The sequence below is a fragment of the Pseudopodoces humilis genome, chromosome 4 (assembly GCF_049639895.1).
Source record: "Pseudopodoces humilis isolate 2021_Gansu_Grassland_sample_001 chromosome 4, ASM4963989v1, whole genome shotgun sequence".
Classification (NCBI taxonomy): Eukaryota; Metazoa; Chordata; class Aves; order Passeriformes; family Paridae; genus Pseudopodoces; species Pseudopodoces humilis.
Genome location: NC_142203.1, coordinates 76,406,614 through 76,433,090, shown reverse-complemented (window position 1 = coordinate 76,433,090; position 26,477 = coordinate 76,406,614). Strand labels below are relative to the sequence as shown.

The following is a 26,477-nucleotide window of genomic DNA, read 5'->3' as shown; positions in this document are numbered from 1 at the left end:
TCCTGGTCCTTTCCATTTTCTGTTCCTCTGCTCTAAGACAAAGAATGGGGATGATGTGGGGCTGGGAAGGTGGAGTAGCTGTAGGTAGGAGAATGACTCTGACATCTCTAACCTAGGTATGACTTGGCTGGCTGACTGAAGGCTGTTGCTTATGTGTAAATGGCTGCTGTGATGTAAGCCCATTCCTGATGTGAATGTATATCCAAGAGTTAATGGTAAAAAACTTCCTTTGTTGGACTGTTGTTAGAGGCTTGCTTAGGCCAAGTGGAGAGCACATTGGTGTGATAGGCTCTCACACATTATTTTCATTTAGCATGCTAAGCAAATGCTTTCATATTTGGCCTTTCTAGATCTCCAGATAGTCTTTCTTCCAGTATTTGTGCCAAGCACTGCTCTTTCCCCCTTAATTTTTGAGCATTTTATGAGGTTTGAGGTAGACTATTACTGGTAGAAACGCTGCAGTACAATGGACAGATTTTCCTTGGCTGGGATCCAAACCCTGTATTCCTTTTGTGGATATTAATAATGACAGAGTTGAGACCTTGTCACTCTTGTGCTGAATTGGGTAGGTAATAAATTTAGAACTAGGTTTCATAAGAGAATTGTGGTCAGGAACAGGATAATATTTTATGTCTAAATGAAAAATTTCAGAATGAGTCTGACTCTGGAATAATTCCTTGTAATTGTTAAAAGATTGAATTTATTAGCATTCCAGCTAATATTTTGGATTTTTGTTCAGCAATATGAGAGTCTGTAGCTGATAAATACATAGGTCTGTACTCTGAGCCTGAACTGAGAGTTTTTACTTTCCTGTTGGTCTCAATTCACACAAAACACGTCAGGAGGGTGGCCTGAGCTGGTCTTCAAGGTCCCTTCGAACCCAAACCATTTTGTGATGCATGTTGTACAGCTAGGCTTGAACCTTTGCCTAAAGGTGGATTTATAGATTGGTTTAAGCCCTTAGAACAACTAGTTTTCAGCAGATCTGAATTAGGGCTTAAGTGAACTAGTACTTTGGAGACAACAAATACCTCTTTCACAGCTAGTTCTTACAGTACCACCCAAGTAATGTCCGCCTGAATACATTGTTTTGTGTACTGAGGTTCAAAAAAAAGTGGGGAGAAAGTTAGCCAGTAGAGTAAGAGGGAAGTGAATAATTTGTTGAGAGCCATCTTCATTGTTCTTTTTCTCTGTGTTCCCAAAGAGGATCCTGTATTGCATTTATCAGGCTTGCAAACTTTTATTTTGGACTGGCAAAGCTCTTAAACACAAATTTAGAGGCTGCATGTCTAAAGAGTTGATTTTTCTAAGTGCATAAGCTAGTCTTATATTATTACTCTCTGAAGATTTTGTGTAAACATATCAGAATCTGCATGATTCTTTGGGAAGAGAGCAAATCCCCAGGACTGCTGTGAATCACAAAATCAAAGAAACACAGAGTAGCTGGTGTTGGGAGGGACCTTAAAGTGCCACCCCTGCCATGGGCAGGGACATCTTCCACTGTCCCAGGCTGCTCCAAGCCCTGTCCAGCCTGGCCTTGGACACTGCAGGGATCCAGGGGCAGCCCCAGCTGCTCTGGGCACCCTGTGCCAGGGTCTCAGCACCTTCACAGGCCACAATTTCTTCCTAAGTAAAGAATTATTTTGTAGATGATGATGGCAGATTGTATCATGTAAAAGCATTCATATTCCTCTATGTGGCAAAGGATGTGTATTTATAGCTTTGCAGTGTGGTTCTAGGGTCTGGATAAGCACAGAGACGTTGTGTACTTGTGCAGAATCCCAGTAACCTCAGAGGGAATCTTGACATGAGACCCTAAACTTCCAACCTATTAGTTTTAGCAGTGGTACAAAGTGCTCCAAGGAAAGAAGGAACACTTCCTGATCGTGCTCTGAATTCATAGTGATGGAAGAAACAGAAGAACATTTAATTTTTCCTAGAATACTGTGTGAACTGTGTTGGGTTTTTACACAGTTTTGCTGAAAACAATCAGAAAACCACATAGTTAAAATACTTAACCATTTGAAGGAGAGAGATGGAGCAACATTCCAGATGCAAACCAGGTATGTCATGTGGTACAGCACATGCAGAGCACATTGATGTCTGGTGGGAGTGTTGAAATAAAATGCCCCCAACCATTTCCAGTCCTGAGGAAATACATGACATCTTTCAGATGAAAGAGCTAAAACCTTAGGATGTAATTTTAGAATTTCTTTATATCTAGCTATTTAAATAACATTATGAAGATATTTTATTTCTGTGTGGTCAGCAACAAACACTTGGGTCTTTTGTGGTAAGTGATGTTTCCCAGAGAAGTGTGGCAAGAGGAACAAAGTCAAAACAGTTCTACACAACAGAAAACTCAATCGTTTTTGAAATATAATGTTTGGAACTACACTGGATTTCTGTAGTGCCAGGGCAAGCCAGATATGATGATATTCATGGGAAATTACCTATGCAGGAAATTTATATTTTAGAACCGCTGAAATTATAAAAGAACAACTGCTATAAAAACATGTCTGGAAAACTAAATAGTAATTGTCAGTTTTAAAAATGTAATGACTTTAAGAAAAAATTGCATAAAGGGTACTTGCTAGGATATGTTAGTAAACTGTTTGTGATCTTGGTGGTGGTGGTAGTTAGGCACAGAAGCTTGAATGCCTGTGACAGGTCTGATTGACAGAATTTGACAGCATACTTCTGAGACCTAGTGACTAGTCCAAAAATGATTTGTATAACTACATGTATCTAACAAGAAACACCACCTGTACTGAGCAATGGAATAAAGATTCCTTTGGGTTGGAAAGGCTTTCCTTGGAGAAAAAGTAGTTGTAAATCTATAAGTACACTGCTAAAAACGCATTTATTCTCTTCATCCAGAAGATTTTCTCAGAAGCCATATGTCCTAGTATGGAATACATACTAAATTCTAGCAGGAGGGCTTGTTCCCAAACATCCATTCCAAACAGCTGATCAGTGGAAGTGGAACAGCTGCCTACAAGTCTTACCACCTGCAATGTCCTGGAGGAAAAAGTAAAAATAAAAATTCCCCTTCCTATTAATCGGTTGATTGGCCTGTGGTCTCAAAGTCAGATAAATTGAAATTTCAAGTGTCTTGAACAATGATTTTGGACTTCTTGATATTAATATGAAGTTGTGTTGGCTCAAGAGACCCTTTGGGCACTGGGAATGAAGCAAAGCCACTCCCTGTCCAGCTGAACTGAGTGCTGCTTTTCCATATAAAATGTGGAGAGCAAGACATGGACACACAGCATTTTGTTGAAACATGTGTGGCTGACTTGAGAGCTTTTCACACACTAGTCCAGACTACCACAAAGTTCTGTCTTCACTGAGGAATCTAATTTGGTGGAAATTGTGGCTATTGGAAATAAGTTCTGTCCTCAAAAGCTGTTAACTTTCTTGGAGGAGAAACAGAATGGCTGGTCTTCATGGTGAGCCAATCTGAGTGTTAGTATGTGGCTGCCCCCCTCTGGAAGCGTCCAGAACTGGGCTGGACAGGTCTTGGAGCAGTCTGGTCTAGTGGCAGGTATACCTGCCCATGGCAGGCTGGAACTGGGTGATCCTGAAGGTCCCTTCCAGCTCAAACCATTCTGTGATTCTGTCTGTATCTCCATACAGGAAAATAACTTTTGTAAGTTTCCTCAATGATCCAGTCGTTTAGTCCCAAGAAAAATGAACAGCAACAAATTTATGGTTGGACTCAACCTTAGAGATCTTTCCAACCATAGTGATTTGATGATCTGTGGAATCACTACCTGATGAAGCAGAATCCTTAGAAGAGTAATGGCAAGTCTAGACAATACCAAGCAAACACTTTCCCTTTCTTGACTAAATAGGGGACTTCATTGCTACTAAGTCTGACCTTACTTGTGATTCTCCATGAACTTTCCTGTTGCCAGACATTTTTTGAAATGAATCAGATGGCTGTGATGTAAAGGTTTTGAGATGACTTCTAGTCAGCATCTTTAAATTGTCTTGTGACCAAGAAGTGAGAGGTGGCAAGGTGTTCTTCCATTGGCATTTCCAGAAGCAGCATTGGTCTTCCAAGGTTTCTCTCAAACAGCATCTGGAGCATCTGCTCCCAAAATCAGAAGATCTTCACACAAGTTCTAGTGGCAGGTCTGCTCTTTCAGCCAATCTCAGTAATAGTTTGGTGGTCATTGAGTGGAGTTTGCCAACATGCTTAAAGATAATCTGATTTAGCTATGGAGAAATCTTTACTGGGTTCAGGCTTTTCTCCTCTTCTTGGCTTCCTCTCCTGTTTTTCAGTTCAGGGATAATGTGTGCTGCCTTTTCTGTTAAAAGTTAAATTCAGGATTTGCTGCACAGCATCATCCTCAAGGTGCTGTTTATTGTTTCTTGATGCAGGCAGCCTGGGAGATGGACAGAAGCTATAGAGCCTCTGATTGTTGTCACTGTTTTTGGACAGGAATCACATGTAATCTAGGTTAGAGAACTGCTTGTTATGTAAAGGCTTTATGCAATTGGAAATGCAGCATTTTACATTTTTGCAATTAAGAGAATTGTCCTGAAATAGTCTTAGCCTAGATGGAAAATGTGCTCATTAGCCACGTTCCTATTCTTGCCCAATGTTCTGTTTAATTTTTCTACAACCTTTTAACATGCTGTGGCTGCTGTCAGTGCATTTTTTTGTTATAATTGCTGTATTGGTTCAAATTGCTTATTAATGAAGATTTATATAATTTTTTCTTTCTCTGAGATATATTTGCCTTCTCTATCCTGAGTTCGAAAACACTCTGAAGCTTTGCAAAAGTTGTACTGTTTGCCAAACAAACAATTTTAAACTGCTGCAGCAGTCACAAAACAAAGTCCTGGTGACAGCACTTGGTAGAGCCGAGTGATTTAATTGCAGTATTAAAATGAATAAATGCAGGGAAAGCTATTGTGTGTGGCTGGTCTGGGTGTGTTTGCCATTTATGCTGGTGCTGCTTTATGAATAGAAAATACATTACATTTAATATGGGCTCTCATGGGACTGTGGAAGTTTACTGTATCAGTGCATCAAATGATATGAAGAAAATAAGTAGTAAACTGTTACTCTTGTCTCTTCCTCCATGGTTTTCCCGTTCCCTTCGTGCACTCTGTTGACTTATAAAAGTTTTTTAGAACTGAAGGTAAACTTACTTCAAACAATGTATAGAGAATAAAATTCAATAATTATTTTCCAGATTGGTCAACTAAAATGTTTTAAACACAATCCTATGTAGCTTGTCTAGTCAGGGTAATGATTTGTCATATATGTTGCTACTTGAGGAATTTCTGTCCTTGCTAAATAGAAAACGTTTATCTTTGCCACTTGGCTTCTTAGTATTTTCACTGGAAGAAGAAAAAATAAGCTTATGAGCTTTTGCAGTTAGTGTATTGGAAAATAATGTGTTCTCAATCACTCTTACAGTGTTTCTCTTCCTGTCTTTTTAATAGCATCTTTTTTTCCCTTCTGTGTTTTGCACTCTCTCTCCCCACCACAGCCACCACCAGTCTGCTGAAACTCATGGCATGCTCAAATATTTGGAGTAATTTTTTAAGTCATTCCAGAATCCTATTGGTATGTCAAGAACTGGCATATTTGCAAATTGCAGAAGTCATTTTTTAAAGGATAGAAGCTTTGTAGATGTTAGCTTCGGCATGTATGTAGGGTTCTCCAGTTAATTAATTTTAAATTAGATTTTCACTGTGGTTTGGCACATACTTGAAACAAGCACAATGCAATTACGAAAGATGGAAAGTAAGTACTAAATAATCATTTCACCTTATGTACAAATCAATCCCTTTGTCTTGTCACTTTTTCTGCCTTAGGAGGCATGCTTTGAAAAGAAGTAATGACTATATAAATTAAAATGTATAGTTCTGTCTGGTTAATATGGGTATTGTGCTAGACAGAATTCTTCATGGAGCGTGGTGTCCGTGGTGGAGCCGTCATTGTGTCCTTTCACAAGCGTAGGAAGGGATTTTATAATCTGATACAATGCCAAATTCTTTCAACCAGATTAAAAGTGGTCCATGATCCATCAATTGTAATCATGGGTGTGTGGGGGGCTGTCTTATCATTAAAGTCTTATGGCTGTGTGAGAGGTGTGGGAGGAAATAAAAGCTTGGAATGGAATAGTTGATTTACTGTACATATTCTTTTTCCAGTTTGTTCTGAATGTGTTTTCAAGTTCTTTAATTCATGCCTTCCCAAACAAATTGATGCTGTGTTTGCTTAAAAGTATATTAATTAAGCAGTATCTTATTTTGTTTTGTTTTTTCTTTTGGGCTTGTTTCAAATTATAATTAATAACTAGTTAAAAAAGTCCATAGACTCTGCTTGAATGTGTAAAGCGTGCTTACTCAAATTCATGCTGATTTGAGATATTTGAGTTAGAACTGGAGCTTTTACTGATATAACTACATTGGAATATTCCTTAGTGTGGAATCAGATGTTTCTGTAATTGCTGATGCTTTCTTTAGTTACTTAAACTTGAGGAAGAGAAGTTTGGCTTACCTGTAGTTGCATCTGTGGTGAGGATTCTTAGATGTGAAATTTTCAGGGCTTCATGTGGGAGTTGAGTCTTGTGGACCAATGTGAAAATGCTGCATTTCTTAAAAAAACGTGAATTTCCCTCTGAATCTTATCCTGATCCTTCATCTGAAGGCTGCTACTCGAAAGGCAGCCTCCTGTTGGACCTGTGATGTCTGATGCTTTAGGGGAAGGCAGAACCCAGTGTTTGGGGTCAGAAGGAATGACAAAAATCAGAGGGTCCACAAAAGTTTAGGAAGCTTTCTTAATGAATTAAGCACTTGGCATGGGAATTGGTTTGTTAGTCCCTGTTCTTCGAGTATATACACATGGTGTTGGATTTTGGATAAAGGAGTAGAGAGAAAGGGAAGAGAAAGGAGAGGGGGATTAAAGAGAGGAAAGAAGGGAAGGGAAGGGAAGGGAAGGTGCGGGAAGGGAAGGGAAGGTGCGGGAAGGGAAGGTGCGGGAAGGTGCGGGAAGGGAAGGGAAGGGAAGGGAAGGGAAGGGAAGGTGCGGGAAGGGAAGGTGCGGGAAGGGAAGGGAAGGTGCGGGAAGGGAAGGTGCGGGAAGGGAAGGGAAGGTGCGGGAAGGGAAGGGAAGGGAAGGGAAGGTGCGGGAAGGGAAGGGAAGGTGCGGGAAGGGAAGGTGCGGGAAGGGAAGGTGCGGGAAGGTGCGGGAAGGGAAGGTGCGGGAAGGGAAGGTGCGGGAAGGGTAGGTGCGGGAAGGGTAGGTGCGGGAAGGGATGGGAAGGGAATGGAAGGCGCGGGAAGGGAAGGGAAGGTGCGGGAAGGGAAGGTGCGGGAAGGGAAGGTGCGGGAAGGTGCAGGAAGGTACGGGAAGGTGCGGGAAGGTGCGGGAAGGGAAGGTGCGGAAAGGGAAGGTGCGGGAAGGGAAGGTGCGGGAAGGGAAGGGAAAGGAAGGGAAGGGAAGGTGCGGGAAGGTGCGGGAAGGGAAGGGAAGGTGCGGGAAGGGAAGGGAAGGTGCGGGAAGGGAAGGTGCGGGAAGGGAAGGGAAGGTGCGGGAAGGGAAGGGAAGGTGCGGGAAGGGAAGGTGCGGGAAGGGAAGGGAAGGGAAGGGAAGGGAAGGGAAGGGAAGGGAAGGGAAGGGAAGGGAAGGGAAGGGAAGGGAAGGGAAGGGAAGGGAAGGGAAGGGAAGGGAAGGGAAGGGAAGGGAAGGGAAGGGAAGGGAAGGGAAGGGAAGGGAAGGGAAGGGAAGGGAAGGGAAGGGAAGGGAAGGGAAGGGAAGGGAAGGGAAGGGAAGGGAAGGGAAGGGAAGGGAAGGGAAAGGTGTTTGTCCTCGAAAAGTGCTGCACTGCCTCTGTATGGCCCCTTCTTCAGCCACATCCTGGTCTTTCTCATACATGTTCTTACCAGCAACCCTTGGCTGTTGTTCCCAACAACTGATCTTGGTTCTTGGCTGGCTCCACAGCTATCCAGCTATTGGTGTTTGGGACATACACATTAGCCCCTCACTTTGTGGGCTTCTGCAGAGCCTTCAGCTGCTGAAAGGGACCTGTTACCAAGGGAGGACACCACAGCAGTTGCTGCTTTTGCTGGTCATGTATCAGATCTGTTGATGGAGTGAGCAGAAAGTGTTGGGAAATGCACCCAGGGTAGTTCATTTGCCAGAGCCTGACCTTCCCAGGGTTCTCCCTGAAGGCCTCCATGGCTTGTTGGCCTCTTTGAGGAGCTGTCAGATTGTTTGGAAAAGCTTTTACTGTTGATTTTTATACCTTTAGCAGGCTGTTCCCAAGTTACTTTTGGCTCAACTCAGTCTGGTTTAACATTGAACTTGCCAAAGCTCGTATATATCTTTTTTTCCCTGATTTGGAAAAGACTTAATCTTTTTATATTTTTACATTTAGTAGTCTTTCTCTGTAGTTGAGTGATGGTACTTCTTTGTTCAGGATCTCTAACAGAGATGTCCCCTCTAAGCCCTCATGTGGTGACTTGAAGTTGTCTTGTTGCTACCTAGGAATTCATAAGCTGAACCTGTTTTCTTACCTGTTTCTTAATCTTTAGGGCAAGTGCTATCCTGAAATTGCTAACTAGGAAAGTAAATTCCACTTTGATAAGAAACTTGGAAACTGGAAGAATCTTCGGAATGTTTTATAGTTAAAGCATTTGAATTACAAATTGTGGATGTATCTATGTGGAAGACTGGTGTGGGTTTTTGTTTTTAAGGAAAAAAATCAGATCATAGAATTGTAGAATCCTGTAAGGGCTTGAGTTGGAAGAGACCTTAAGAATCATTTTGTTCCACCCTCCTGCCATGGTCAGGGACACCTTCCACTAGACCAGGTTGCTCAGAGATCCATCCAGCCTGGTCTTGGACATTTTCAGGGATGGGGCAGCCACATCATGACCTTGGAACAAAGATTTTTTTCTTGTCTGCAAAAGAAAGGAAAGTAGATACATGTTTCAGCAGCAGAAGGTTTCAGCAGTTTACTCTCAGCTGGAAGGTAAATCTGGATCAAATTAATTCAAGAATGAGAGATGTAGACGCCACAACATTTGACAGTTATTTGGTACTCACTGGTTCTGTGTGTGGATGTGTATGTATATAATAGAACTATAAAATAAAATAAAATACAGACTATACAGAAAATATGAACGTACTTACATTTAATAATAAAAATATATATGACCAAGTGTACTGTATCTATATATTTAGTGTATTTATACAAAAATATATGATCTAGGTATCAAAATACCTAGAAACATAAAAATTAAACAGATAAGTTACATATGAGAATAAATTGTTTCATAAATCTAGACTGTATTATATCAATATGACATTTAGTTAGGAGTCTACTGTTATACTGTTTACTATTACAGTTATACTGTTCGTGTGATAATTTGTAAGATTCCTACTTAAACAATTTGAAGTGGTTTTATAAGATGTATATACAGCATATACAAATATGACAGATGTAAATACATTAAAGCAAATGTATATGTAGAAATGTAGATAATACAAAATATAAAAATATTCCTAGGAAAAAACTATTTTGGCTTGCATAATTTCAATTTTGGCATCAGGTTTATCCATCTAATTCACTGCTGGCTTCTAATTTCAGCCTCAATAGTTTACATTTATTGAACTGCTTCTCTCAGCAATTGTCATTCTGAGAGGATCTGTCAAGAGAAGGTCTGTCTTTTTATATATCTGTACAATTATATCTGTATAATTGAATATGTTCTATATACCTGTAACATTAGCTAGTTTTATGTAAATATACAATGAGCGTGTAATCAGTCCCAGTGTGTATATAATCTGCTCTGACTCTCTTCAGTGGGTCAGAGATCTCTTAGGAAATTGGGACATCAGCTCAGGAACGACGCACATTCAGGCCAAGGGCATCAGGATGTAAAGGCCCTTATTAAGTAGAAAATTCTCATTTTTATAGATAGGGGAAAAAGAGGAAATAACATGCTTGAAGCTTGGCTAAAATTGCACAATCAGTTGACATTGCAGCTGGGAATAAAATTCCAATGTCCTGATCTTTATCCTCATGTTTTAACTGCTGGGCCTTGCTTCAAGGTTAATAAAACATGCTGTTTGCATGTGATAATGCGCTTAGGATTCCCACTTACCAAACAATTTCAGGTGATTTTATAAGATGTAAATAAAACACATAGGTGTTTCTCATTGTCTTATCTTGCTAATTGTAATTGTTTTGCAAAAGGCCTGCTCACAAGGCCCTGCTGTTAGCTCGTGCCAAACAGTTCGGTGGCATTTGTGATTTTCCATAAAGTTTACTGAGTAATTGTTGTGGGAATGTGGAGTGAGTTTCATCCTGGAGGAGAGAAGGCTCCCGGGAGAGCTGAGAGCCCCTGGCAGGGCCTAAAGGGGCTCCAGGAGAGCTGCCCAGGGACTGGGGACAAGGCCTGCAGGGACAGCACACAGGCAATGGCTTCCCAGTGCCAGAGGGCAGGCCCAGCTGGGATATTGGGAAGGAATTGCTGGCTGGGAGGGTGGGCAGGCCCTGGCACAGGGTGCCCAGAGCAGCTGGGGCTGCCCCTGGGTCCCTGCAGTGTCCAAGGCCAGGCTGGACAGGGCTTGGAGCAGCCCTGCTCTAATGGAAGGTATCCCTGCCCCTTGCAGGCAGGGTTTTGGAATGAGATGGTCTTGAAGGTCCCTTTCCACCCAAATCATTGTGTGATTTTCTGAACATTTGGGATAGCAGAAATGTTTTATACAAAAATATTACAGTATTCAAATTATTTAGTCAAAACCTGGTAGCCTAAAAAGGATGTGTCTTCACAGGGGGCAGCTGTTGCTGATGGAGGCTCACAAAGCTTGTCTACATCATAGGGCTTGCCTGGGGTATCTTGGGATTGCCATGTAGCTTCCACACAAGTGAGATCTGCGTGGAAATGTGAAGGTGGGGGTACCAGGTGTCACCCTTGTGGGCAATTGGGCAATTGTGTTGCTCAACTTTGCTTTTTTAACTCCTTGATTGATCTCATACAGAATGAGAATTGCTTTGTACGTTATATTAAAAATGTACATTAACTCCTCTTTCTCAGGCATGGGCATAGCCCGTGTTGTAGGTGATGGCAGAGAGGCAGGAATGGTTTATCCTCACTGTTTCCTAACTCTGCTCCCAGAGAGCAAGCTTCTTTTCCCTTTATGGCTTGGAACTATTACAAAATGCTTAGGAACGGGAAAAGCCCAGAGGAATCCCTTGTCCCGTGGTAAAAACATTTTTGGGTACTGAAGATGAAATATTACAGAACTGAATGTGTGTGCTAGAGAAAAAATAAAGTGCCTCTAAATATATTTTTTTCATATAAATGCAAATCTTTATGCAATTCATTCCATAAATTGAAAAATCAGTATTTAGAATGAACTTTCTCAATACGATATATGTAATTTTAGTCTTTAATAGTAAAGTTGATGAGTGTTAGCACATGTTTCTGTATAATTTCAATGTTAACTATCAGTTTTTGCTGGGAAAAAATAGGCAGACAGAGTCAGTAATACTTAGTCAGCCTTTTTCTCCCCCCATAGTGTTCTGTTTTTGTAGTCAGTAAATTTGACACACCAAAACCTTTCCCTACACCATTCCATTCCCTCCACACTGGCCATCAACCCAAAAAGAGAGGCAATTCAGTGTTGGATCCATGAGAGGGCTTCAAGCAGTGTTCCGTGAGTTGCAGCCCTGTTTTGTTGGTGTGGCTCCAGCCATGGTGTCTGGTGACAGAAACGTGTTCCTGTCTGATGCCGCTGGAGTTGATGTCAGTGCCGAGAGCGGAGCCAAAGGGCAGGTGCTGACATAAAACAGCTCGTCAGCCTTGGCAGGAGCTCACGCCCCGCTCTGAGAGGGAGCAGGGACACTGGGTTCTTTCAGCTGAGGAGGCATTTTCTGCTAGTCAAGATAATGAAAAGTTTTGCCTGTGGCATGCTTGTTCTGGGGGTAGGACTTCATTCCTCAGCGCTGCTGCTTTTCTCAATGCTTCATCATTAAAACTGCCACTTTAATAATGTTCATATGGCTGGAGCTGGTATTGATGCCTCAAGATAAGCTTATAGAGCACTTTCTGTAGTGAAATCCAATTTTCAGTTGCTCATAATTTTTTTTCAGACTTCAGTTGTTTGTCATGAAACTTTTCATGCTGAGTATCTTCCTTAGGCTTTTTTTTAGATTTTTTTTAGATTTTTTTTTTTTTTTAAATCTTTTGGCACTGCTTTAATTGAAAACAGTTCTTCTGTTTCTGAGAATGAGGTTAGGGAAAAATGTTACTTAACCAATGCTGAATTCTTACATCTGTTTTATTGAGGAGTTTTAGAGCCTTCATGCCTTGGAAAAGGCTCTTGAGATTTGGGAAGCGGGACTTAGGGGAGTGAAGCTGTGGATAGAGATGGGCCATTTACAATCCGTCTTAAAGTTTACTAAATCTGGTCAAGTTACGAGGTCCCAAAACTTGCAGTTTGCATACATTGAGCAGAAACTTGTTGAAAAACTGGCAGTAAAATTGTCTGAATGTTTGAGTTTTCATGAAGTGTGTTCCACGGAGTGTCGTGCCAGTGAGACTCGGGATGCAGCACCTCTCATGAGCTCCATGAGCCTCTTCCAGGGTCTAGGGGGGACCTGCCCTGCTCCATGCAGTTGCTGGTGGACCAGGTTTTGAGCAAGAGAATTAACACTTAGAGTTTTCTTTGTCCTTGGAGTGGCAGGTAGTGTAGAGGAAGAAGTTACCTCACACAAACAAAATGTTCCTCTTAAAGGAAAAGTAGGGACATGCTGGGTTAAAAAATAACATGCCCATTGCTCTGCGGAGGTGTGGCAGGCCTCCAAGGAGCGTGAGCATGTCTTCTCAGGAATAAGAGTGGCAGATGGAGTATTCCTAAGCTGTGTAACTGAGTTTTTTGGCTGTGCTTACATTAGGAGTTCTATTTAATTGTTTTTCAACGCTCTCCTGAAGGCTGATAGAGAAGCTGTCTGGAATTGCTGCAGATACCAGTGGTGAAGTGCTTCACAAATTTGGAGGAGTAAAACTTAGGTCTAGGAGGGAAGCAGCAAGTCTGTGCTGACTTTGCTGTGCTAGCTATTCCTTGTTCTTCTCATGCCACAAGAAACAGGTGAATTGAGTGCCTGCAGTTGCAACAAGCCAACAGGGACAGTGTGCTAAACTCACTAGCTGATATAAAAATCTCAAACAGCTCAGGAAAAGTAATTTCTTGGATGCCTTGACCTGCCTAGCAACTTTACAGGTCATTTCTTTCATTGGTTGTTTGGATTTCTTCTTCCCCCTTCCCACTATGTGTGAGGATGAAATCTTCCTGAGGGTCCTACATCAAAAGCATTAGTTAATATCGATACCCTGATTAGCACGATTTAAAAACAATACCACCAAGATGGTTGTTTTGTAACATGTTTCTGTGTTTGTTTCTGCCTCATATTTTGCCTGATAGAGTCAATAGAAGAGATTACTGGAAGTTCTACAATTGGTTGAATTACACTCATTCACTGTGCTCCCTTGCATTCTAACAAGAACAATAAAGTACTGGGATGGTACCCTGGGCAAAAGTCAGAGGACTTTTTTCTATTTAAAACAAAAAACAAACAAACAAAAACACTTTAAAATAAAAACCTGAACAAAACCCCTCCAAGAACTAACCTTCTCTCCCCCAAACCCCACCATTCAACAACTCCTTTTTCATGTCTCTATGTGAACTTGTTGGCGTGATGTTTGCTGTTCCAAGGTTGATAGATGACTGAGTCAGACAATTCCTCTAAAATTAAATCCAACACTGGGTGGATTTGCAGTTTTTCCCACATTTCTCATTTGTTTTCCTCTCTCTCACTCTCTTCAAGCTTGCATTTAGTTTCCTGGGTTCCAAGTAGTCATAATACTGTGGTATTGTGCTCTTGTATAATACCATAAAACCTTTATTTATTTTTTCTAGATATTGTGGTCACATTTGCAGCTTCAGTTATACTGGACAGTCTTCAAATGTGCCGCAGGAATATTGTTCCATGTCAGAAAATGTATCACTTCTGTCCAAAGGAGTTGAAATAGGTATTGCCAGCAACAGGCCAGGAGTTGGGCTAATAAAAATGTGAAGATTCCTTTCTTAAGATGTTCCTCTCCTACAGTTATTTTTAATACATTTCTAAAAGTGAATTAATAGTTTATTAGAGTTATTCCCAGGCTTATTTGGCCTTTGATTCAAAAGTATGTTAGGTAATTTTCTTTACTTAATTCTTCAAGGTATGTCTACTACTCATGTTCCAATTACATATAATAAAAATGTCATCAGGGATTTCCAGCTAACAGCTATTCTGTGCTTCAGCATCTCTGGGCCAGTAAGAGAGGTAGACCCCGTCTGGGAGTGTTAAATTTATCATTTATCATGGAATCATCAAGTTTGGGAAAGATCTCGAAGATCATCAAGTCCAACTGTTAATAATATGTATGTGTGTGCGTGTATATTATTTTACTGAGTTTACACGTATTGACTTTGTTTTTGAATGTTTTTTTTAGTTTTTCAGATTAAATACTTTTTTGGGGTGTCTTTATGAATTTCTGTTTCCCCTGTGCTGAAGAGCTTTTATGAGGATGCAAGTCTGCAGCTGAGTTTCATGATCTTGGGAGAAAATGGTTGTCTCCTTATTTTAAAGTTCAAAAAAAACCAAAGTGTAGTAATGATGGGGAAGATGGGGTTCCTGCCCTGAGGAAAGCTTGGATCACTTTGGATTTCACAGTAAAGATCTCCTGAGATGAATGAAGATGAATGGTTTAAAATTAAATAAACACTGTTTTTGTAGTGAAATGAAGGATATGCTTATTTATCAATCTGTGCAATTTACTGTTTGCAATCTTTTTCAGTTCCATGACATTTGAAAGGTTGTGCAAAGTATTGGAGCTGGGATTAATTGCAGGAAGCAAACTGGAAAAGACTTTAAAAGAAAGGAAAGAAAAATGTGTGTATGTAATTTGGCTGGGCAACAAAGGAGACCTGACTATGTCTTTTATTTAAGTGCTGTAAACACTGAAGTGGGGCAGAAATGTTTTATGGTATTACATAGAACCACTTAAAGGAATAAGTAGATGAAGCTGAACAAAGTAATGTTTAGCTGAGTATTAGGAAAAAAATCTTAACATTGAGGATTATTAGATTATGGAACACACTTCCCAAAGGACGTGGTTCAACCTCCATTACTGGTCTCTTAAAATTAGACTGGATGGAATAACAAGCTGTATTGGAGGGAACAGTGTTGCATAGATAGAGAATGGATACAGTAACCTAATGCATCTTTGCATTTCACTTGCTTCCATGATTCATTTCCTGAAGAGCTGCTTCCAGAGTGTGTTAATGACATCACGGCCCCGGGCACCTCAAACTCATCAGTGCTTCTCTAGCTTTGGAGGGTTTATGTGGAGATTTCCTGGGCTGTCTTTTCCCCAGTGGCTCCTCCATCCCAGCCATTCCCTGCGGCTTTCCTGTCCTGCTGCAGCACTAGGAGCAACAGTGACATCAAAAAGTCAAGAGCCTGGGATGTATTTGAAGTGTGTGGGTACACAGAGACATGAGCTTGGCTGTTCTGGAGAGGCTGTGACCAGGAGTGGGGCAGGCAGGGAGCTGGTGTTGCAGAGCTTGGCTCCACAGAAACAACTACCTTCTGCTGTTCTTGGCAGGGAGGATGAAATACTGGTCTCCTTTACAATAGTGTTATTAGGTGTGAAAACCCTCAAACAATTAAGTCATACTCAGTCATGTATTTCAATGAGCCAGTTGAAATCTATGAAATATAGAGCAGTTGTTCTATTGCAGTGATTTGTTGAGAAGAAAATAATTTGGTTTTTAAATCACTTCTATAATTCTTTTTAACATTTAAAGAAGTGATCTAAAACATGCACTTAATCTTTCTATAGCATTTCAGTCACTTTCCTGTAGTATTTAGGAATTAAATACTTAAAATATAGTAGTAAAACAGCTGAAATATAACACAGCACCTGAAATAAAGCCATGGCAATCATCTGTGTAAATTGTGTGGCTTTGACCTTGCACTAAGGACTGAGTGGTAGTTCGATGGGATTTTAAGCCTGAATATGCAGTTCCAAGTGATCACACGTTTACTCTGATACACATCATCTGCCATTCCTGTGTTCCAGACAAGAAATGGAGTAAAGATGGACTGATACATAGCTGTAGTCTCAAAATGCTTTTAAATTTAGTGTCTCCTACATGTGAATTCTTGCTGCAGCCTGTTGATGACTTAGAAAGCAGCTAGCCTACTTGTATTTAAAATACAAATTTATTTTGCTATACTGTGTGACATCCAGAAACTATTAATTTATAGCTGTTTGTAGAAATTCTCCTATGTCTCAAGCTAGTTTAGGTTAATTCTGTTAGTCCAATGCTGGACAATGAAGACCATAAAAAATATTGATGAAAATTTAAAATTTTTAGTTTTGCCATGTATATTACCATGCCAGGTGAAAAGATGCAAAAACCTATCATTTATAAGAACTTGTGTCAGTTGAAAAAGTTATTGCAATTAAAAAGTGACTGCAAACAAGAAGTTACTGTATTTAGGACAGCCATTTTTGTGTTTCTGAGTTTTTACAATTTTGCTAAAAAGCCTGCAGTCACCAGATTGACTTTTTCAGTCACAGGTTGTAGTTTGTGTGTACATCAGTGTGTTTATGGTACAGATGAATTTAATGTTGCTCGAGAGTGGAATATTTAACACGCAGGTTCATAAACCATGTAAAAATGATTCCGTATTTCCTATACTTCAGCTTTGCTAGTTTCTTTCTGCAATGAATCCTCCCAAATCTGCAGTGGGACTTCCTTAAAATTAATGTAGCTGCTGTTTTTATAGTCAAGTTTTATAGCAAGTGTACCCTGGGTTCCTCACAATTTGGGTTTAAGTTCCTTTACTAAAGATCTGAGATGTTGAAGATGTGCTTTATAAAGTATAAAATACCCCTGATACAGCAGTTGCCTCAGTGATCCCTGTTCATGATTCCATGGACCTCTTTCTCCTCTCCCATTCATTATCACATAACATCCCTGTGGCAACTTGAGAAATTACTTGCATGGAAAAGTAATGGTAGGAAAGTATTTATGTATTTTTAGCTTTCTTCTAACACAATGTAGCAGCTGGAAACAAGGACAAGAGCCAGCACAACGTGAACTGCCAGCTCTCCATGGGCCACCAGAAAGTGTTCTTCAGACCACAGTGTGAGAACTATTGAATTGACTTAAGAAATGTGACACACATAATAAGCATTAAAAAAACAACACTCAAGTTCCCAGTGCTGCTGCTTGAGTGTAATAAGAATTAAACAGTAATTGTAATGTTTTTTAATAATACGTTATTTACTGGTTTTGGTGGAGGAACTACATGATGGTATCAATTAGATGTAATGAAAATCACTTTTGCTTCAATTCTTCATCATCTCTATTTAATGATGCCTTGGATGCTGTTACAGTATTGAACCATCTTCTGGATGCTGAAAGTTTCAGAAATAGGAAAGCAGAATGTGGAGCTAGGACTTGGATGTATTACTAACCATAAGTTAGATCTGTTCTGTTTTGGGCTTTTTCGTTGTGGTTCAGTTTTCTTTCTGATATTTAACACTGGCTTTGCCAGCTTCTGTAGCCTCATCTATTTGTGTTCTTTCCATTTTTGCAAGAAGGGAGCAGGATTGTTGTTTTGGAAATGTCAAAATGACAGGGGGAGATCAAGAGACCTTTTGAAGATCTTCATGTCTACTCAAACTCTTGTTTCGTCCTATTCAGTCTCTAAAGCAGCCTGGGGCAGCACCTCAAGTTGGTGCCCTCGGCAAAATATTTTCAAAAGTAATAAAAAACTCATTAGGAGGATGCTAAATATGTTTGAGAGGATGTGGGTTATGTGATGGGGAATGAGGGAAGGATCTGCCCTTTTACCAAGCTCCAGTGAGGAGAGACAGGACCATACTCAAAAAGCCTTTGCCAGTATTAATTGCAATTTAATGCCTGTATTTAAACGCAATGAAAGATGTTCAAAGGAAAGGTTGAAGTTCAGTGATTACTTTAATTGAATTTTTGAGCTACTATTAGATTAAAAAAAACCCAAACAATAATAATTTCCTAGAAAGAAACTTGGAAATAAGTAACTCTAATTTCCTCAACATTAATTTAATGCTCTGTCCAGCATGAGAAGTCAGAGAGTTTGTCTTTTTAGCCTTGACACTGAAGGTTGAAAGGTGAATAATATGTTTTGCAGAAGAATTACAGCTAGTTTAATAACTAATCCAGGAGAGCTCAAAAATCAATTATAGCTCACAGTCGGTTGATCTGCTGACTTAAAATAATGGTAGACAGTGTTAGAAGTTGACTATAAGATGCAATGCTTTATATGAGTGTAATGGGTTTTTAGAGTACCTTCTGTGCTCTTGGTTTTAAAATGTCTTCAAAGTCAAACTCTTAAAATTATTCTTATTACTGTGAAACTATAAATAAGCACGTTTAAACTTTCTTGAAGTAGGTACAAACATGAACCTTATTTGTATCTCATTGTGTAACAGAGGCCAGGCATTAGGCAGAGATTTCTGCAGAGTTGTATTTGCATCAAGCAACAGTCAGGTGAAAGAAAGCTCTGTTTTGATGATTGTGTCATAACTTCATTTGGCCATTAAGTGTTGTTTCACAGACTGTCAAACTAGATTAAAGTCCTGGGTTTATTTTCATGGCTGGAAACATAGTTTACAGCCATCTTACAGAATAATTTTGGCTTCTCTGTTGCAAAATAACATTGCTCTTATGACCTGCTTTTCTTGCTCTGCCTTACATAGAGTTGTATGAACAGGGGAGAAAAATCTGTGGTGGCTAGTTTGGTGTAAGCGAAGGGCAAAAATGAATCTGTTAATCTGGTTTTTAAGATAAAAGCAGGCAGTTCCTTATTAAAGTATTCAAGTATTTCCCAGAAATAATTGGCAGAATTTTACAGTTCTCCAATTGACAAAACTTCTAGCAGTGTGGTTCCATGTGGGACTGAGTCAAGAAATAAAATTATATCAGTGAATCCCAGAGCTGGTCAGGATGGAAGGGCCCACAGTGGGACATCTGACCCCACTTTCCTGCTCCAGCAGGGCCATCCCAGAGCACAGGGCACAGGATTGTGCCCAGAAGGGTCTGGAATACCCCGGTGAGGGAGATTCCTCCCCTCTCTGGTCTCTGCTCAGGGCAGAAGTTGTTCTTCCTGTGCAGGGGCAGTTCGTGGGCTCAGTCCCTGCCCATTGCTCTGGTGCCATTGCTGGACCCTGGAGCAGAGCCTGGGCTCTGCTCTGACCTCCCTGCACCCAGGGACACCCAGGGCTGAGGCCCCTCTCAGTTGGGGCTCCTCTCAAGGCTGAGCAGCCCCAGCTCCCTCAGCCTTTCCTGGACACAGAGATGCTCCGGGCCCTTCAGTGTATGTGTCACTCTCCACTGGACCCCCTCCAGGAGCTTCATGTCCCTCTTGTACTGGAGAGCCCAGAGCTGGACACAGTTAGAAGTGATGGACAAATATTAGAGATACTCAACTGAAAGTATTCTGCAGAAAATAGTAAACTGTATAAATGAAATAAATGATCCAAATATCTCAATGTTTGTCTTGTTTTCAGCTTGGATAGAGTTGCAGTGCTGGGTAATGTTAATATCACCCTGACATTTTAGTTGTTGCTAAGTCACGCTTATGCTGAGTCAAGGACTTGTCACCTTCTTATAATCTAGGAAGAAATTCCTGGCTGTGAGAGTGGGCAGGCCCTGGCACAGGTTTTTCAGAGAAGCTGTGGCTGCCCCTGGATCCCTGGAAGTGCCCCAGACCAGGCTGGACAGGGCTTGGAGCAACCTGGGATCGTGGAAGGTGTCCCTGCACATGGCTGGGGTTAGAATGGATTGAGCTTCAAGTTTTCTTAAGGCACAAAGAGCTGGAAGGGGATTCATTCAGAACAGCTGACCCAACTAGTTGAAGGGATATCCCATATCCTGTCATGCTGAGCAGTAAAACTGGGGGGGCAACTGCACTGTGCATCACTTCCTCTGTATATTCTTTTATCATCATTATTATAATCATCATTTTCCCTTCTTTTTCAGTCCTATTGAATTGCCTTCCTCTCAACCCATGAATGTTGTGTTTTCTCTCAGTTCTCTTCCCCATCTCGTGAGAGAGAAGAGAGTGATTGGCTGTGTGCTGTTAAACTACAGCAATGTTGAAGTGACTCTTTTAGGGTTGTGGATTGTTGACTTCATCAGCTTTATAATTGGGACCAGAAAGGTAGTATTTGGTACTGTAGAGCCTTTTCAAGATTTTATAAATCTTCAGAAGCAGTTTGCCTCATGATGCTATTTCAGGTAATCTATCCTTCCCTCCTTCTCACAGTTTAGTGGTTCAGTTTTGAGAAGCCTAGCTTATCTTTACCACCTCCCAGATGTAGAAAGCTTTACAAAAACATCTAGAATTTGTATTTATCTTGTGATGTATAAAAATATGACAAGAGGATGTAAGTAAAATAAAAAAACCTCAAAAATGAAAGAAATCCAATCTATATATTGAAACATTTAGTCAAATTTCTCTTCATGCCTGTAATGATGGCAGGCAGAACTAGTACTGTTGCAACCATCTATGGCTATCCTGTTGGCTTTTACAGGAGTTTTCATGGAATCGTGGATGATTTGGGTTGGAAGGGATTTCAAAGCTCATCTTGTTCTAACCCCTGCTGTGGGTGGGGACACCTTCCATTATCCCAGGTTCTCCAAGCCCTGTCCAACATGGCCTTCATCCCTTTTAAACATGGAGTTTTCTTCCTTTTATTCTGCGTTTTTTTTTCCTGTGGTGTTCTGAAGAAGCAGAATCTAAAATATTCTGTCCACACTGTATCAGTGTTTATTCTTCTTCAGAATCTGAAAAGAATATAGTAAGGAAAGCTCTAAGGGAGTGTGGCATAAGTTACTTTGTTTTAGTTACTTTTGTTAGTGTGTTAAAGAAGTTAAATATAGTCTTTTAATTTTGAAATATGCATAAATATAAAATTAGGTTTAACAAAGTAGTATTTCAGATATTGTGAAAATGCTGCTACATACAGCTAGAAACTTCCTGTCCCTCTGTCCTCCCAGGCTCTTTACCTATGTAGCATTTTTAAGCTGCTCTTCATGATCAGAAACAATATTTTCCTTCAAAATGATTTTAATTTGAGTGTGTTGGAAGCATCAGCCAATACTTAGCACCTAATGTGACAGTGTTCTTGTAACTGAAACGAATGTTATGAACCTGTTACTTGGGATTGGTTTTCTGAAGGACTTGTCAATACACAAGAGAACTTCAGGTGGTTACTTAGGTCACATATTAATGTGCAGATTTCTATCAGACATAGTGACCTCATTCTCCCAGATGGAAGATTCAGATTAATAACAGGTGTTTTTGCCATATCTCTCTTTTCCTAACTGTTGAGGAAAGACATAGTAATGGCAGATGGCAGCCACAGAAGGATAGGGTGGTAGAAAATGAAAAACAAGAACTACATTAAAGTTTAAAAATTATAATTTTAATTTATTTAATATGTATTACATATTATATATGTATATTATATATATATTATATATTATATATTATATTATTATATTATATTATATATTATATATTATATATTATATATTATATATTATATATTATATATTATATATTATCATTTTACATGTGATAATTGTACAGTTGTTTCAGGGTTTCAGAAATAGTTTCTTTGCATGTTAGCTCTCTGGTTAACTCATGTGAGCTTAAAAACTTCATGGTCAGCATGATTCATTCTGATAAGAACGGTGGATGAAAAACATGGTGATAAAGGGTTATTAATGTAGCATGAAAGTTTTGCTAAGAAGGCTGCAATTATAGTACTTTTTATTATAAGAACTCTCTCAAGCTACTTAACACTGAGTGGCATTAGTTGCCTTGCCCATGACATGGCAGTAATTGCCCTGCAATTGTCCTAATGAGGGGGCATTGTTTTTTTACATAAGCTGACTGTATAATTACATTAGAAGAAAAATCGTCATTGAGTGGCTTGAAATTTTGTAGGGCTAAGAGTAGTTGAAATTATTTTAATTGGTTATACTTTAATGTTTTGCATTCAAATGGCTTACAGGTTTTTATCATTTGCACCTTGAGTCTTGCAGACTAGAAGATTGAAAATTAAACCTTTTTAATTTTTCTGTTTTCTTTAAGAAGGTGTGTTGTAATCAATTTTTGATTTAGGCATTGATTAAAAGAGAAAATAAGGATGTACCTTTTTTAAAGTAGAACTTACTATTTTTTTTTCCTGTATAACTCAAAGCTTTGACCTTTCAAATTAGCGATTTGATGAAATGCTTAGTCTCTGCCATAAAATTTCAAGATGCACTAAAAAATACGAACTGCTAGGCAAGCATTTGGGGATGAATCTAATACTGTTGGGAGGGGCTGCTCCCCCCTTGGAATGAATGTATCAAGAGCCCAGATGTGATAACCATAGCGGTTTTGTCCTTTCCTCTGACTTTGTGCTCCAATAATGCTGAGTCTGCAGCATCCCTGTTTCAATTTTGTTGCTTTTCTCAGTTTTTTTCCAATGCTGTAATACAGTCCCATGAGCAGTGGCAAGGGTATAAGGACGAATGGACTTGCTGGAGAGGGATGAGGGGAGTCCTTTAATCCTCCTCTGAAGCTCCTTCTTCTCTAATCAGTATTTAATAAGTAATTTGGGTATGTAGCTGGTCATCTAGTTTCACCAACACTGTAATTAGGAACAGGAGTTTCAAATGCAGTAGTTTGGTATTGGAGTTAATTCTTGTTAGTGCTGTAAGTGTGAAAATTTCTCTGCATTTGAGGTCAAATCATTGAAGTTTAGGTAGTGTGATGAAAGTTTTTTCAAGCAGCCTTCAGGGACATTACATTGGCTTTATACATTATGGGTTACTATTGGAGCTGTACATGCACAATGTACAATTGTGGAATCACAGAATGGTTTGGCTGGAAGTACCTTAAAGACCACCCAGTTCCAACCCCTGCCATGGGCAGGGACACCTTTCACTATCTCAGGTTGCTCCAGGCCCTGTCTAACCTGGCCTTGGCCACTTCCAGGGATCCAGGGGCAGCTGCAGCTTCTCTGGGCACCCTGTGCCAGGGCTTGCTCACCCCCCCGAGGAAGGATTTTGTTCCAATATCTAATCTAAACCCACTATCTAAAATAGCCTTGTTTATTAAAATACAACCAAAATATGACCAAACCTGTTATTTGTTATTTTTTCTCTGCAGCTGGCCTGTGGACAGTGTTCACGCTGGGTGGGGTGGGCAGCAAAGCATCGGCACAGCTGGAGCAGTGCTCCCCTCTGGCCAGCCAGAGCCTGCTGCTGCTGCTGGTCCTAGCCAACCTGACTGATGCTCCAGACATCCCGAATCCATACAGGCAAGCCATCATGTCCTTCAAGAACACCCAAGGTTTGTATCTGTTCTTACTTCTGAGCCTGAACTGATGAAATAGAGTTTTAAGATGCAGTGATTGCTTAGAGGTTCTCTTTCCAAGATTTGTTGTCCTTCCAGCACATGAATGGAAGAACTGTAATAACACTTTTTTATCTGGGAGTTTTGAGGTGGAGTTCCTCAGCTGCTGGAACTCAATGGTGGGGACAGACGGAGAATACTTCTTTCTTCTGTTGAGAAATACTAGAAAGCTTCATAATCCCGATCCAGTTGACTTCCTGAGCTAGAAGTTCTTAAAGGTTCCTGCTGACCTTGTTGGTTCTGTGACTTTATAACTTCATAAAATATACATAAAACTAACCGATAGGTAGATTGGTTATCCAGGAATCTGCAGGAGTCCCCTAAAAATTTGTAGCCCTTCTTGTCCTGGAGTCATAGTCCTTGGAGAGAAGATAAATAATTAAATTGCTACCTGGGTTTGCTGACTGTATTCTTGTATTTCAAAAAAAGAAAAAAATGTTTAACCTAAACACTTGCATGAATTTTGTATGTATGGGAGGTTTCAGAGTTGTATTGCCGCTTGTCTGGATTTTGAGGAGACAGGTGTGTCAGGTATCCGCAGGTGCCACGTGGCACTGACTGTCAGAGGGTCTTGTTTGGGACATGGGAATACCCTAACACTGCTTGTTCTATCTAGATAGCTCAGTGTGCAGCCTGTGCTTGTCACAGAATCACAGGATCACTTAGGTTGGAAAAGCCCTCCAAGTCCAGCCATTCCCCAGCACTGCCAAAGCCACCACTACCCCATGCCCCTAAGTGCCACATCCACATGGCTTTTAAATTCCTATAGCGATGGGGACTCCACCATTTTCCATGTATACTTTATCTATACTTAAATCTCTGAGTCTGAGCTGTGTGGTTTTACTTTTCATTGGCTTTGTGCAGGTTGGCACCATGCACAGAGCTCAGGAGCTGTGTGACAACCTGTGAAGCCGCAGTAATATCCTGAGTTACACACTTTCTTCTGGGGTTGTTTTGTATTCCTTTATCCATTAAGTTTTAACCAGGTTGAGCTCTAAATTAATTCACCATTACCTAGGAAAATTTATTGGGTTGTGAAGGTGGAGGATTGTTCTCATAAGAACAATTCTGAATCCTAACATGCTTCTTTGATTTATTTGGATACCATTTACAGGTAGTTGAGATCAAACTGTTGATAAAGTTTTTGTTTTGTTCTGTCTTTAAACTGCAAGCTTCTTTTAGTGTTGAATTTTGGTTCACTTTGTTTCATGCCATCACTAGCCAGTAATGTATTTCATTAAAGCGCACTATACATATATCATTATAAAATTTTCAAACAACTTATTTTGTGTCAAATGTAGCATGAAAAGCTGTATTTTTTCTACATGTGTATGTTGATAGAATGACTTACTGTTTCCCAGAAACTTGTTTCCACTAGCAATACTCGTAATTGAGCTTAAATTTGATTTCTGTGAACATTCTAAGGGGTTTCTAAGAGGAAAGTAATGTGAAAAAAGGAGGCTGGCTACTGCCATAATATATACTATAAAAGGAAAATTGGCATTTTTGTTAAAATAATTTCTATAATTGAATTGGACAAAACTAGAATAATTCAGGATAGGTTTTTTTTTTTGTACGTGGTCTAGGACAGTTTAATTTTTCTGTTTATCCGTTTAATGTTCTGAAGGATATGCTGGTGTTGCTGGTAAGTTTCTTCAATTCTGTTTAGATTTTGATTTTACTGGACTTTTTATTATCCTTTTATAAACTGATGGTGGCATGCTGTAAATCCCAGTCGCACAGCTTAAACACCCGCAGAAGTGAAGCTGCAAAGCCAAGGGGAGCTTCTCAGCCCCTGTGGCACCAAGGACTGAATTGTTCTGATTTTGCTGTCTACATCCATGTTTTCCCTCTGAAAGGGAAATTCCTACCCAAAGCAGGAAGGTTTCAAACTAGCTGGTCCATAATCATGATCAGTAGTTGAGGAAGGCCAGGTTGGGGTCTCTGCTGCTCCTGTGGGTGCATGGTTTGGGGACAGGCAGCGTTTCCATAGCTGCAGGGCTGCGTCTCCTGTGGTTCCCAGCTCCTACAGGAGGGAGTCCTGTTTGCTCCAGGGCCTCCTGCTGCCTCCAGCTCAATGGCTGGAGCTGTCCTCCCCTTGCCCTGGCCAAGAGGAGCGGTGGCTCCCCGGCACTCTGTCTGCTGGGCCCCACAAAACCAATGGTAGCCAGGGCTCCTGCAGTGCTCCTGCAGCAATTCCAAGCACTTTTTCCATCCAAAGTGGGTGGAAATGTTGTTCAAAATACTTGATAACTGCCACACTCTTCTGTGCTGAAAGCTATTTAGCATACTTCAGTAAGAATATGGGCTTAAAATCATAGAACCGCAGTGTGCTTTGGGTTGGAAGGGACCTTCAGGATCAACAGTTTCAACTCTCCTGCCATGGGCAGGGACACTTTCCACCATCCCAGCTTGCTCCAAGCCCTGTCCAACCTGACCTTGGACACTTCCAGGGATACAGGGGCAGCCACAGCTTCTCTGGGCACCCTGTGCCAGGGCCTGCCCACTCTTCCAGGGAAGAATTTCTTCCTGATCTCTCATCTAAATGTCTTTTCTTTCAGTTTAAAACCCTTCCCCCTTGTCCTATGGCTATGTGCCCATGTAAAAATTCTCTCACTCTCCATGTTCTTCAAAAGCCCCCTGTAAGTACTAGCATTTTCTGTTTCCACAGGGAATTTCTAGACTTCAGAGATCTGTGCAGATGGACATTTTTATTGAAACTGGTAATGGTTCCGTGAACAGAAATCTGTTTTATTTTCGCTTCCAGCCCTGGCACAGAGTATATTGTGATTATGAACAAAGTGCTGTTACCTTGAGGGATGTCTGACAATGTCACTCAACCCATCGAACTCCCCACCACACACCTCTTAAAGTCCTGACAGCTGTTCCACTGAGATATCACAGTAATCTTGACCTATGCAC

The 26,477-nt window shown here is 40.5% G+C and overlaps 1 protein-coding gene across 10 annotated transcripts in view; it reads left to right on the top strand.

The window, feature by feature from the left end:
• Positions 1-26,477, top strand: part of DYM (dymeclin) — a 211,971-nt gene that overhangs the window by 55,229 nt on the left and 130,265 nt on the right. For all 10 annotated transcript variants that reach the window (XM_005528071.3, XM_014257063.2, XM_088054394.1 and 7 more), the window contains one exon: positions 23,310-23,492. In XM_005528071.3, the coding sequence (XP_005528128.1) occupies positions 23,310-23,492 (183 nt within the window). The remainder of the gene's footprint in view (positions 1-23,309; positions 23,493-26,477) is intronic.